This window comes from Pteropus alecto, unplaced genomic scaffold, assembly GCF_000325575.1.
Source record: "Pteropus alecto unplaced genomic scaffold, ASM32557v1 scaffold199, whole genome shotgun sequence".
Lineage (NCBI taxonomy): Eukaryota > Metazoa > Chordata > Mammalia > Chiroptera > Pteropodidae > Pteropus > Pteropus alecto.
In genome coordinates this window covers 167,328-181,500 of record NW_006442489.1, presented here as the reverse complement: position 1 = coordinate 181,500, position 14,173 = coordinate 167,328, and the positions used below count along the sequence as shown (strand labels likewise).

Genomic DNA, 14,173 nt, shown 5'->3' with positions numbered 1-14,173 from the left:
CCTAAAGTCCTTTACCCTGAGTGCACACTCAGGTGAGCTCCTAACAGCCTCCTCTCTGCTTCTGAAGTTGGGTTTCTGTTATTTCACACTACCAGAATCCTGACTGATATGTGGATAGATAGTTTTGTTTGTGGAAAAACGATCTAGCAGAGATAAGCCACAGTGAAGCGTTCCAGCGAGTGGAGCATTATTTTTCCCCATGGGATTTTGAAAATAAAAGAATAATATTTGTTTTATGTATTACACCACAGTAAAAAAATAAAAAAATAAAAAAATAAAAAAATAAAAGAACAAAGAACACCCATGTGCTCCTCTGCTCAACTGGTCAATAACTAACACTTTACTGCATTCGCTCTTTTAGCTTTGAGTGTTTTTGACTCCTGCTTCCTTTTATGACATATACATACAAATCCAGGGCAGGCACCCAATATGGGCCTACAGAGAAAGAGCCACAAAATTTCCAGCTCACGTGTGAGAATGAAGAATGCTCCCTTTAAACTTATAAAATGAAGGCTTGAATTACCACTCTTCTCCACTTTCCAAAGTGCTTCTGAAAAGAAATGACATTAAGTCTACGGCCATGCCACCCTGAACAAGCCTGATCCTATCTGATTTTGGAAGCTAAGCAGGGTTGGGCCTCGTTAGTACTTGGATGGGAGACCATCTAGGAAGACCAGGTGCTGTAGGCATAAAAAAATAAAATAAAATAAGGAATTGTAAGCTGACAAGGTCCTTGCAATCTGTGAGGTCAACCAAGGGTTGCCTCGCCTAAAAAATAAAAGAAAGAAATGACATTAAGGGAACAACTTGGGAAGTTCAAGCTGTTATTACACAAGGGCAATAATCTCACAAGATAGAGTGCAAAGACATGGCAGGTCACAGCAGCAGCTTCTTGGTCAAGTAGAAAGGAGTCATCAAAAACCACATGGCATAGTGGGAGCCAGCCTCCACAATGGCCCTAGTGTTCCTCACCCCCTGACATTCATGCTTGTGTACTCCCCTCCCACACTGAATAGCGCCAACCTGTATAACCCACTGGATGCATAGGAAGTAATGGCATGTGACTTCCAAGGCTTGGGCATAGAAGACAGGTGGCCTCCTCCTTCTTCTCTCTTGGATAGCACTCCAGGAAAGCCAGCTGCTATGTTGTGAGGATGCTCAAACAGCCCTCGAGAGAGGTCTATGTGGCAAGAAATGGGCCTCCTGCTTACAGCAAACACCAACTTGCCAACCTGGAAGCAGATGCTCAGCCTCGGTCAGGCCTTCAGAAGCCAGCAGCACTGGCTGACATTTGACCAACCTCATGGGAGACTCTAGGCTAAAAGCATCCACCTACACAGCTTCCAAATTCCTGAACCACAGAAACTGTGTGAGACAAGAAACATCAATTGTGTTTTAAGGCATAATTTAGTGGTGATTTATTGAGGAAGGACAGAAAACCGATCCAGGGCCTCCTCACGGAGCTACTGCAGAATTAATGGTGCTTCCTCAGTTGCTCTCACAGGTAATTTCAGTGCTCTGAAATGGCTGGGGATCTTGAGAAGTTGGGTGTGTGATGCCAGCACATTCAGGCTGAGGGCTCACCCATCGGGCATCTCTTTCCCAAGGGGAAGGTCTTTTTTAGGCAGGTGTGCTTATTATTCTTGACAGGGCCAGTGACCGGTGGTCTTGACCACCAATATCACAGGTAAGCAGTTATCCAGAGTCACGGGCAAGAAGGGCCCTGACTTGGTATGCCAGGACACCCATACCACTCACTGGTGCTCCCGCCCTGGCTGTGTGTCTTCAGGTAGCTACCCCACCTGTCAACTGAGACAAACACCTTCCGGGCTGTGTGAGGGGTAAATAAAGTTACGCATTTGACAGGTCCTTGCTTGGTGCCCAAGTACTAAGAGGAGTTCAATAAATATCGCTGTCTTTCAACAAAATGAAATCAAATCCTGACTATAACTGGTAAATTATAAATTGCTAAAGAAAAAGAAATATTCTCTGATAACACAAAAACAATAAAAACAGTAAGTTCTGAAAAGTCAGAGGCAAGGTCGAGACTTACCACTGGTCAGATTATGATGGCAGCCAGCCCACCTCCAAACGCCCGGACTCAGGAACAGGGTTTTAAAGAGAATCTTAAAACTGAGCCGCTTCACTCTTTGCCCTAGGAACCAACTTCTGTGATCTGCGCTAAGCTTTGGTTCTCAGAACAGTCCCGAGGGCCAGCTGACCAGGTCTGGTTTGTCCTCTGGGGTCTGCCCAAGGATGCTGGGTGGTTGGACTCAGCATTAGCTAGATTTAGGCCCAGGAAGGTCTGGCCAAGGAGCCAGGCAGACTGTCTTAAAGGCTTTCTTTGAGTTCCTTTACATTATTGTTGGTTTGTGCTAATAAGGACATTTTTGAAGTCAGTATGACAAAACTAATCAAGAATTAAATTTGTAACTTCAGGAATCTAGCATACAGAAATACCAGCATTGGAGCAGCAGGATATACATGCATTTTAAATGACAAAATTTATAATAGGAAAAAACCTACATGTCCACAAACGTAACACAAATTAAAAAAATACACATTATGATACCAACTAAAAAAATTTTTTTAAACTGGAATGTCTAAATATATATTTTTTTTGTGCCAGGCAAAAGCTCTGCAGACAATCCACTAAGCCGTTAGCTGTCAACACTAAAGTGGGGCCAGGCTTTATTATCTTACAGATTTCTATACAGCTGACATTTTTATTTACAACATGAAGTGAAATTTGGAAATGAAAATATCAGTCTAGCTCACCACACTTCTCCCAGCATTCTTTTCTCACCTTGCCTGACCCCTGTATGCCACTTGGCCACCCCAGAGCAGAGCTCCCTCCAAGCCCCAAGGTCTGGTCCTGTGGCCCTGGGGGCAGTATGACTGGCCCTGGGGAAGAGGCCTGGGCCCATCTGAGGACAGCCTCCTGGACTCATCCCTGGAAGAGCATGGAGGAGGCTTGGGAGGAGGCAGCAGGGCAGCGAGCCTCCCTATGCCAGACCTAGTGGGGGGAGGGTCTGCATTGAGTAGGGCTTACATGGGGAAATGAGCTCAACCAGCTGGCCAGGCAGCTCTGGGTGGAAACGCTCAGACTTTCTGTGACAGTGATGTCCAGTAAGATATCTCTACCACAAGGAAAGGGACATCTACACTGAAACTTGAGACCAGTTCAATAAAGTGCACACCTTAAAGAAAAAAAAAAAATCTGCACCACCTCATTTGTATAGGACTGATCTCCCTCATCCAGGAAAACAGATCATCTTTGAGGCTGAAATGCACTGGGAAAATGCCTAATTGCCTTTCAGGCTGTTTGTTTCTACTGCTTTTTACTTATTATCTTGTAAGTGAAAAATTCCTGTATTTTAATAGCAAAAAAATAAAGAAAAAAGTGATTCCAACTGGCCTTCCCTACGTGGGGTTCGCTGCACAGAGTGAACATCCTGTATGTCTGTGGGGTATATGGTCTAGTCTCCTTGGTGGGCAGACGGCCCCCCAGGTCCCCTGGCTGGCCTCACACAGCTGGGACGCCTGCCACTGAGGCAGTTGCGAGTGATCAGTTCCAAACCTGTAAGACTTCCCTGCCGTTCTGAATCCCCTCCTGGGCCCACAGGGCAAAAAGCTGCTCAGGAAAGGCAAAGCCGGTGCCATTGTCAACGCTGCAGAAGAGGCGCGGGCCTGAGCACATAGATACTAGGGACGATGTTGTGGCGGTATGACAGTCGCCCTCCTCCAGGACCTGCCATGGGGACAGAGAGATGCCTGTGAGCACATGGGTCTCCTGAAGCATGTCTATTCCTCTTAAACATTTTCCAACCTCACCAACCTATGCTCAGCCCTTTGCTGTCTCATTGAGGCCTGATAAAAACAACTCATGTGGTTACCGTTGGCCCATTTTCTAGACAAGGAAACAAAGGCACAGCACCATTGCACTATCTGTTCAAGATCACACAGCACTACAGGTGGCAGAGCAGGGATTTGAACCCAGGGCTCCTCACACCCAGCCCAGCCCTCTCTCGAGGACCCTACGTACCCCCTTTCCTACCATCCACTCAAAGCCTTGTGCAGGGAACATGTCCCAGAGCCCGAGTAGCCTGAGTGGTCCACACGCACTACTTAGTGAGAGTTTAACATCTCTCCTCTGAGTCAGTATCGACGTGTGCCTGGCCTCACAAAAGAGCTCAAGAAGGCATGTGCCAGTGCTAAGAAATGCAGTCTGAGGAAAGAAACCCAAGTTAAACTTAAAGAGAAGAGGTGAGACAGCCCAAGCATTTCCTCAGGACTCAGAAACACAGTCTGGGGGAGTTTTAAGGTGAAAGCAAAACTATCTCAGCCAGAAAGCTGACCTGTTAGCCTTAGGTACTGTAAGAATGCATACGGCAAGATTATGTTCCTTGTTTTCTGTCCCAGCCAGAGAACTTCAAAACAAGCATTTGCTGTGTGAGGCCACAGGAATGAACAGCAGCAGCCCCTTCCTGCAGGCCACCAGGGATTCTGCCACACCTGCAGGGCCACTTTCCTCACCGGCCTCCTCCTGCCCCCTCCTTATGGGTTCCAGTGCATCTTTGCTCTTCCTGAACATTCCAAGCCTGTCCTATTGCCTGAAACACTTTCTCCAATCCTTCCATGGCAGGTCTCTTGCTTAGGGCTCTGCTCAGACGGCATTCCCCTGGAGTGGCTGAGCCCTTGTCAGCCCATCATCTCTCCTCACATCACTTACCTCTTCTGCAGGGGCTCACTGGCCCATGTGCAGTCTGCCTCTCCTGTGGATGCAGCAGTCTCCTGTCTTTGTCCGCTCTTAGCTGTGTCCCTATCTCTCCGTAAAGAATTACTTAAGGACTACAGCTCACTGACCTATGCTGGGAATCATATAGCTCTACAAAGAAGGCATTTTACCCCATTTACAGAAGCAGAGAGGGTAGCTCACAAACGCCTGGCTACCATAAAGAAATTCAGATACCCAAATGTACCTGTACCACCTGTCTCTCTCCCACCAGCCTCCTCTCTGAGGACTATGAGCTTGTGAACAGGGACTACCATGTGGGGGCACATCTCCATCTGTGGCACTTATCTGAGGGCTTGGCACCATCATGCCATGCCAGAATCCACACTCACAGGATGCGACACCCTCCACTACATAGCCATGTCAGCTCAGGGCACTTCCTGGACAGTCAGGTCTTGTTCTTCAGGCCGCTGGCTTCTGACCAGAGGTTGGGTCCTACCTGGCCTCACTCCTGAACCCACAGCTCAGGCCCCTGGCCAGCTATGCTTCCATGTCAGGATACAAAAACAGAGGTGGCTCCACCATCTCTGAGCAAGACTCGTGGGACTTCATTGTAGTCTCTGACCTTATGTGGCCTGACACCTTCCCTCAAGACTCCTAGTTTCTTCTTTGTTCATTCTCACTGACTTCAGATTCAGAAATCTGACTCAGATTACCTGGCCTGGCAGTGAACAATGCTACTGGTCCTATATCACTGCTCACAAACCATGGGATCAGCCATGTCAATAAAGAAGCACGGGAAAACTCCCAGAGCAACTGCCCTGTGGTTCTAAAAGGCAGCCTTACTATCTTAGGACTGAGGAAACCAATGAAATCACAACTTAACTGCCTAAAATCTGCTCTCCAACTGCAGGGACTCAGTATTTGTACGAGAGACAAAATTCGAGAATAGAGGATGGGGAAAGCACAGGTTAATGAGTACTTGACTTGGAAGGTAATCCTAGGGAAGGTCCAGAATCCTTCAGTGACACTGTTCTCACTGCACCATGATGGGGAGAAGGGAGAGGGGATTCTCTTATTGAAATGTAGTGCATCCCATACTGAGGAGACATAGTGAAGAACTGCCATGGAATCCTGATAAAGCCCCTATGAGGAGGGTACCCATTTCACAGATGAAGAGCTGGAGGCTCAGAGAAGGTAACTCACCCAGTGACACACAACGAGAAAGGAGCAAATCAGATCAGCTCCAAGGTCTGTGTGATTCCAAAATCTAAGTCACACGGCCTCCAACTTACACATGTGTGTACACTCCCCAACCAACAGCTCACTGTGGTGACACAGGCAGAGGGGTCAGGTCTGTGAAAAATGCTGAAGGCTAGAGAATGATAGCAGTTACTGCTATGGTTCAAGATTTAATTGTCCCATTTTACCTGATGATGAGACCAGGACCTGCTCAGTTTGACAGGAGTGGAAGATTTCAGAAGTGAAGTGGGCCCATAATTGGACAGGCCAAGCTGGAATTCCTCAAGACTCACTCTGCCATCTCGGTCTTGATCCAGTTTGTTAAACAGGTCTTCTAGTTCCTAAACAAAAGCCACCACACCTCTGCTCAGAAGTTCTATCCGCAAGCAGCTACATGCCAGCCAGAATCACCCAGGCCTACCCATCCACCCTCGCACCCTTCATCCCTCCCTCCCTCACCAAGTAGGGCAGTTTGCTTGTCGTCATCCAAATTCAAACTGCTCAGTCACGCCTGGCCTCCCCTGGTTCTGGCTTGTTAAATCAACATGCCTGGTCAGTTTACATTCTGCTGTGAACTGGTGCTACCTGAACTTCCTAAATTCCACAAATACCCATTCAGTATCTACTGTGGAATGAACTTGTTGGATGATGGGAAGACCATATATATATGGAGCATGGCTTGAGCCCCCAGAGGATCAAGGTCTACCATGGGCAGCAGGGCTAAGGGGGTCTTTAGCAAGGCGGGGGTGGGGACCTGCCCTATCACTAATGCCTGTTCCTCCTCCTCTTGGTCCCTGCAGGAAGAAAGCAGGGATGAATACGGCTACTGGGAAAGTAGCCAGGCTCCGAGGGCACTGTGTTTGGGAGAGGGGGTAGAACAGGGCCAAACAGGGAGGGGGAAAGGGTGGCCTACACAGAGGAAGACTCCTGAGTAAAGATGTTTAGAAGTCAGCGAGGCTCGGGCCACACTTTATCAAAGGTGGACCCTCGAGGGTGCAGACTTCAGCAGAGCACTGTGAGTCATCAAAGGATGTTAGACCAGAAAGTGACACAACTGAATCAGTGCCTGAAAGGTAAAAGAATTTCTATATCCAATATCAACAATGACCAACACAAAGAACCAGTCACTGAGGGTGATCTATCTTGGTCTCTTACCTCTTTCTTGAGTCCCTGTAGCCCAATGCTCTGGCAGACCACAGCCAGCTCCTGCTCGCTAAGGTGACCGCTTCTGCCAACGCCGAGCTCTTCCCAGATGCCCCGAACTTGGCTCTCAGGGGTGTCAAAGAAGGGGCTACAGGACTTCTGGGGGCTCCCAAAAACCTCAGAATCCCAGGTTGGCAGCTGGCCTGAAGCAGAGAAAGTGACAGGTAAGCCTGGTGCTCCAAGTATAGGGGCAACATATCTGCCAGTAATTTACTCTGAAATCAAATGGACAGATAGATGGACACAGGTGAGTAGCAAAGCGCCAAAAGTGGAATCTAGGTGGTGGGTACATGTGTATTCACAGTACAATTTTTCCAACTTCATTCTGCATTTGCAAATTTGCAAAATAAAACTTTTATTAGGGGTGAGACAGAGAATCTCTGCTCTATGTGGGGAAAGCTTTTTCTGAAGGGAACCTACTAAAGTCACACCATTGAAAGCATATAAAAGAGGACTACATTTTTTGTATCTACAGTTAAGAAAAAAGTTTTTGAAAAATTAATTTTCAGAAACTTTTCAAACCTACCAAAAGTAAAGAGCACAGTCCTACAAACCCCTGTGCACGTGTCACTCAGGCTCTGTGATTATTAAGAATTTGCCACATTGGCTTCAACTATTTCCTTTTTGCTATTGCTGAAGTGTTTGAAAGTAAATTCCAGATCTCGTATTTTATCCCTACATACTCTGCATGCATTTCTGAAAAACATGGACGTTTTCTTACATAACCACAATGCTACTACCACACCTAACGAAATCAACAAATTCCCAACTGCCTCAAAAGTCTTCTTACAGTTAACTTGTTTAAATCAGTACCCAAAGAGAATCCCCGTAGTGTACTTGGTTATTATTTTTCTTAAGTCTTTCAATCACGAGCACTTCTCCTGCCCCCAAACCCTAAACCTGCCTTATTTAAGAACTGGATCAGTAATTGTTCTGTAGAATGTCCCCCATCTGGATCTGCCTGTTTATTTCCTTGTGACATCATATAACTTGTTCCTCTATCCCTAATAGCTCCTGCAAACGTGAAGTTAATATCAAAAGGTAGTAATTTGGATGCAAGCTCAATTTTTTTTTTCTGGACAAAAACACTATACAGATAGCACTGTATACTCTACACTACCTCACATCAGGAGGTGCAGTACCCTTTAGATACAAAACCTCATCAGTGGGTTTGGGTGACAGATGGCCAGTTTTCATCACTTTCCTACTTTAGCCAGTTGGCTTGCTGATGTTTCTGAGGCTCTGCCAGAGGAGTAACTTGTGGAAGAGGTCATATGTAGAGGACGTCTATGAGGAGCTATCCATGGATGAGCCATGCTTCAAACCAGATGCTCACCTCCACAACCAGCCCAACACAAAAAGAGGGCTGCTTCCACCTAATTCAGACTTGAGTGACTTGAGTTCCATCGGTGGTCTGGACCTTTCAAGTAGATGAGCCACCTTGGTGTTGATAGCTTTGATAATCCAACTAATAATCAGAAAACCAGTTTCCCCAAGGAAAGCCAGGCTCATAAATGTTGCTGTAGGTTGGGCTGAGGAAAATGCGAGGAAAGGGGCAGGCAGGAAAAGGCCACCTCTGAGATCCCTTCCAACTTAAAATGTCTAAAATTTCTAAAAAATTTAAAAGCAATTCTGATACTGAGGTTTATTTCTCAGGGCTGGCATAGGAGGTAAATAAATTCTTTGAGGTTTGACATGAGTGTTTGTGTACTACTGTTGGTTCTAACACAGATGGAAAGGTTGGGAAGAAACCACCCTGTTCTCCAGGCAGAGAGCAAGCACTGAATCGCTCTGTGAATAACCTACCCTGGGAGCCCTTCCTTGAACTGAGTCCAAGGAAATTAAGACGTGATGGCTTGGCTGCTCTTCCTAACATGAAGGGGTCTATCTGCTTTGTCCAGCAGCACCAGTCAGTGATGCTCAAGTCAGTTCTCTTGACATTCACGGAGGTAAACGCTGAATGAACAGTCCCAAGTGCTAATTTCTTACTGCAGCAGAAATTCAAGGTCAACTGTGGTCTCTCTGTTTCCAAACCAAGTTTCTGCACTTTCTGCCCTTTGAGAGATCACATGCTAACGCACTGTTATTTGCTTAAGTACACCTGCTGCTGCCTTCTTGTTGCTACCGTAAGGCTCCTTAGGACCAAGATCATGTCTTGCACTTTATTTTGGGTACAGACAGGGTCCCTGGTGGATGCTGAGACTGCTTACTCACAGCAGGGGACAGGCAGTGCACAGGTCCGTGCATCAGGAAGGGGGCACAGGGCCTGCCCTGGGAGCGTAGTGCCTAAGATCCTAGGGCCACACCTGCCAGTTGTGTCATGCTGGTCCTTGCAGACTGTGAAATGTGGCAGAACCACACTGCTCCCTTAGCCAGCAGCCTCTGCCCGAGGGTCTGACCACAGAGAATTCCAAGGACCAAGTGATACGCTCATATCTGGGACCATCCTGAAGAAGGAGCTCACTAGGGACAACACCCATACTGCATTCTTCCCGAGAAATTACAGTTGGCTGGCTATCTGATGATCCAGCTCCTGGAGCTTTCAAAGAACTGGTGAAAGGTAACACCAACATAAGACCATGGCTTTACCTTGTGTTTCTAACAAATCATTCTGAGGTTCTTGAGCACTTTCAGCTTCTTCATCTGACTTGAGACTCTACAGAAAAACGAAAAGAGAAGAACATGAATGCCCCAGAAGATGTGGCAGTGAGGAGAGCACCAGAAAAAGTAGATGGTATGTCTTAGGGCAGGGAAGAGGACTGAAGAAGAGGACCAGCCTGGTGAGATGCAAATCCTCCAAATGAAACTCCACCTCTGCAGCGCGGGCTTTGTACCCAGGCAAGAGCTCACAATGAAAACGTGATCAAGCACTCCTAGTCTAACAGGAATAAAAATGCTCCCTAAATCAGCACCTCTTCAAGAAGAGTGGCCCTGGAGCTTTGACATTCCATCATAGGAAAGAATCTTGAGGCTTGAAGGTCCTTACATCTTTACACCCCATCTCTTACCACCCATATTAGTTCTGCAAACAGTCAAAAGGAGAGCAGGTCTCTGTTCCTCCAGGAGCTCCTGGGACAGTGCAGTGCACAGCAAGCACTTAATATCTTGAAGAAGGGAGGCCATCAAGATACACCTGACTCAAGTAAAACTCTCATGTTTTTATGACCAAGGAGCTAACCACAAAGTCAAAGTCTGCTTCTGACAGGTATTATGTGTCCCATGACCAATTCTGGAATAAATACCAGATAATCAACACTCATTACTCCTCAGAGCCAGCACTGAGCTGAGGGTAGGAATGTGTGAGCAGTTGGTGTGTCCCATTCTTCTAATGTATTCAACCCAACTGCCAACCCATATTCTAGTTCTGGGGATCAAAGATAGTTTTAAGAAGCAGAACAGTAGCACAAAGATGGACCAACCCAGTCCTCCATTCCCGAGGGCCAAGTTAAAAGAGGATAAAAAAGCAAATGTCCTGGATTTGTTGGTGTTGCCCGGGTCTAGTACATTCCTAAGATAAGTGACTTTAGGATCTAAATACATATGTTTGTTTTCTTCCTCACCTCAACAAATGTTGAACATTCGAAAAATTAATTTGGGTGCCTGGGGCTGTCTTATTAAAGATAAGTCTCCATATTGCCCCATCTGACAGAGGTGTCGTTACAGAGAGCAGAAACCAAGAAACTCCTGGAATCCTTGAAAATAAGTCTCACAAGCCCACAATTAATTTGCAGGCTGTGGATCTGCCCCATGGAAATATTTCTTGACATGAAGGCCAGGAGGTCCAGCAGCCCATCTCCTGGGTCAGGCTTTGAACCACAGTGAACAGCTCAGGAAGAATGGGGGCTAGAGTCAACTTCCAGGATCCCAGAGGATCTGGCATGTGCTCACCAAGTTGTAAATGTGTGGCTCAGGATATTTTAAGTGTTCGAGGCAGGTGAGATGGTGAGCTTGGGACATCCAAATTCTTAACCTTGAGGTTGCTTCAGAAAAGCACCCTTCTCTTTCTATCCTTGACTGATTACCACTGCACCTTTGTGCAGTACTGGGGAAAGGTGGTGGCGGTGAGCAGGGGAGGGAGAGAAACAAGTGATTTGTATACAAACTCTCTACCAACCCATTGTCTGAAGGAGTATGAGCTGTGGCCAGAATTTCCCTGCAGACAAGTCAACCTGGAGATATTTAAGAATGAAATGTCATTCTCCAAAGTGTGCCCTCCCTTCTGATGATAAAATGCCCAGGAATGTCTGTCTCCTTCCTCACATCTTCCTGTAGTGAGCAGTGATGACTAAGTGAAATATTATTTTTCCAATGTTGAGTAGCCTGAGGTAGGGAAGAGGGGACCCAACCCACCTCCACACTTTCCAGAGATGCAGAGCGTCGGACCTGGCTTCTCACGGTGGCCCTGGCTTGCTGTTCTGGTAAACATTTGGCTCCAGTTGCAGAGTCACGTGGCTCGGGCTGGCTCCTACGGCCATACCACTTAGAGCCGCTCACATACTTTGGAGGGACAGCTGGAAAGAAAATGAGAGGTTTAAGGGGGTGGGCCTCTAAAGTGATCTCTGGGTCCACATATGCCACCCACTGAGATGCTCTTTAATAAGGTGCAAATTTGGATGCAAAGCATGTCTCTCACTGACGGACGAACTTGTATGCATACAGAAAACGTCTGGAAGAACAAAGAGAACAGAACAGCAGTTATTCTATTCCCTGGGGTAGGGACTAAGAAAGACAGGCAGGGAGACAAGGATTTTCCACTCTAAATTCTACATGCTGTTTAAATTTTTGAGTATATTTTGCTTTTATTTATGTAATAAAAGACTAACACAAAACCTAGCTTCTTAATTATGAAAAAAAAAAGGGAAAACTTCCAATAATTAAGCAACATACGGCTCTAGAGACAGGAAAGTCACTTTCCACCCTGCTCACTATAGGATCCCAAGCCCAACGGACTGGAATATGCATGTGGGTGGGCAAAGACTTCAGATACAGCTTCAGAGGCTCAGGCTTTGTGTGGGTCTAAAGTCTAGGCACAGGCAGGTATGGACTTTAGTTTTGGGATTCATGAGAATCTCTTAAACCTTAATAATCTCTTGTACTTCTTCCCATCTTACCTGTCCATGTCTGCACAGTGATGCTGGAATTCTCAGGTAGAGAATACACTGACTCTGTGCAGAATCCTGGGCAGGCAGGAAAGAGACAGGGGAGGGTGGCACGGGCAGTAGCCAGGACAGGACATGGGTTCAGAGGGAAGCAACCAGAATGGGCCAAATGGAGAGAAAAGGATAGGCCCTAGTGAGGCAAGGCCAGGCCAGGCAAATAAGGAGTATTTCACTGCAAATGTGTCTTGGGCCTCATCCCAACAGGACTCACGCTCCTTAAGGCCAAGTACCAATTTCCTTCCTTTATCCCCCAAATGGCTGGTCCACAGCCCCTGACCTTGGGACCATCAGAGGAGGAGGCTAGGTCCATCCTGGCCAACCAGAAGGTGATGCCAATGACAGAAAGAAACTGGGAATGTGGGAAGAGTTTCTGGGAGGAGGATGCTCAGTTCTACAAGAGACATGCAGAATGTGAACTGACAGCGTGACATTTAGGGTAGTTGACAATATGCAGGTTGACTATAATTTCTCATGCCACTTGGACACTTTGAGGTAATACAGGCACTATTACTAATGACCTCGGGACAACAGGTGTTGACAAGGTCTAGCCCAACAAAGTCTCACCATGTGAGAGAACTCATGTGACATGCTGAAGAAGAGGGCAAAGTGTCCAAGTCAGCAGAGGGAAAACAAGAGAATCTGGGGGCAAACTTGCCAGCGTTCTGAAGGGGCAAACTACAAACATGGAGAAAGTCAAAAGAAAGTTGCTGAAAAGGTGAATGAGGGACAAATGAATAAAGGCTCTTGCATCTGATTCTCATTTCCATTTATAGGGAGGCTGCTGGCTGACTACTGTGGGTGAGGAAGAATTCTCCTCTTTCCACCCTGAGGTAGTGTCAGAAGAAAGATTTTTGTGTCAGATGAGAAGTGGGAAGCTGTGGTATATGTGGGAAAACCAGGCGCAGAAAACTTGGAGGGAAGCAATGGCATGCCCCACTAAGCTCAGACCTCATCAGACCCCAGTAGAAACAAAGCCCTGGGGGCCATGCCCGCATCCATGGCCACTTCCCAGGCTCAGTCTGCTCATCGGCACACCTGGACATCGTGAAGGCAGCACGTGTTTTTGCTTCCCAGGTTTGATTTTCCCTAGTCCAGGTCTGGAGTCCCGCCCTATCCTGGATGCTGGTCCCACTTCTTCAGCATTACCAGTCAGTCAGCATTCTCCTTAGAATAATAAGCTGCCCAGAAAAATACATGCCTTTTTCATAATATTCCCCAATGTTCTCAAAAACAAAACAAAAAACAAAAACAAAACACACAAAAAACAGTCCAGAAACCTATTGCTTCCCTCCCTCCAACAAGGAGAAATGCTATTCCAGAAAAGAGTGTCCACGTGGAAAGTCAGGACAGAATCAAGGGCAGAGGAATGACAGTAAAATGAATAGGAAACTTTCTACTACCCACAGAATCACAAGAGTCATACTATCTCAGGGTGTGAAGGATACTGTTACCCAGGCCAATCATATTTCAGTGTGGGCACAGACCAGTCCCCCATCCCACACCCCAGAGAGTCTGCAGAGCACAAGACACAGCCCCTCAGTCAGCACAGAAGATAGGAAAGCACAACTGCTGACCCAAACCTTAGACTCCTGGTTTTGTCGTCTTAGTGCGAATTTTTATTTATAGGAAAAGAGTAAAAAAGTCAAAAAATTAAAATACATTTAGTTACATGTTCAATAATAGCCTTTAATGAAAACAGTAGAATGATAGGGAAGCAGGGATATACTTCAAAATTCTGGGAATTTGGTCTCACAATGACACTCTCCTTCCTCGGAGTATCAAAAGTACATTTTTCTGATCATAGTGGGAGATGATGGGAAGGACTGGCAGATTA

General features: G+C 46.5%; 1 protein-coding gene and 1 pseudogene across 7 annotated transcripts in view; one reads left to right on the top strand and one right to left on the bottom strand.

The window, feature by feature from the left end:
• The window catches only part of NINL (ninein like), a 147,443-nt gene that overhangs the window by 40,860 nt on the left and 92,410 nt on the right, over window positions 1–14,173 (bottom strand). For 6 of the 7 annotated variants that reach the window (XR_003043056.1, XR_003043057.1, XM_025039590.1 and 3 more), the window contains 5 exons: window positions 11,531–11,691; window positions 9,770–9,836; window positions 7,133–7,323; window positions 6,166–6,318; window positions 3,581–3,751 (listed from right to left, as the gene is read on the bottom strand). Coding sequence is in view for 5 of the 7 variants with exons in the window: in XM_025039590.1 (XP_024895358.1) it covers window positions 3,581–3,751; window positions 6,166–6,318; window positions 7,133–7,323; window positions 9,770–9,836; window positions 11,531–11,691 (743 nt within the window). In the remaining 2 variants the exon portion in view is untranslated. The remainder of the gene's footprint in view (window positions 1–3,580; window positions 3,752–6,165; window positions 6,319–7,132; window positions 7,324–9,769; window positions 9,837–11,530; window positions 11,692–14,173) is intronic. The other variant, XM_015596803.2, reaches the window with a different exon arrangement.
• On the top strand, window positions 571–689 carry LOC112470896 (annotated as a pseudogene).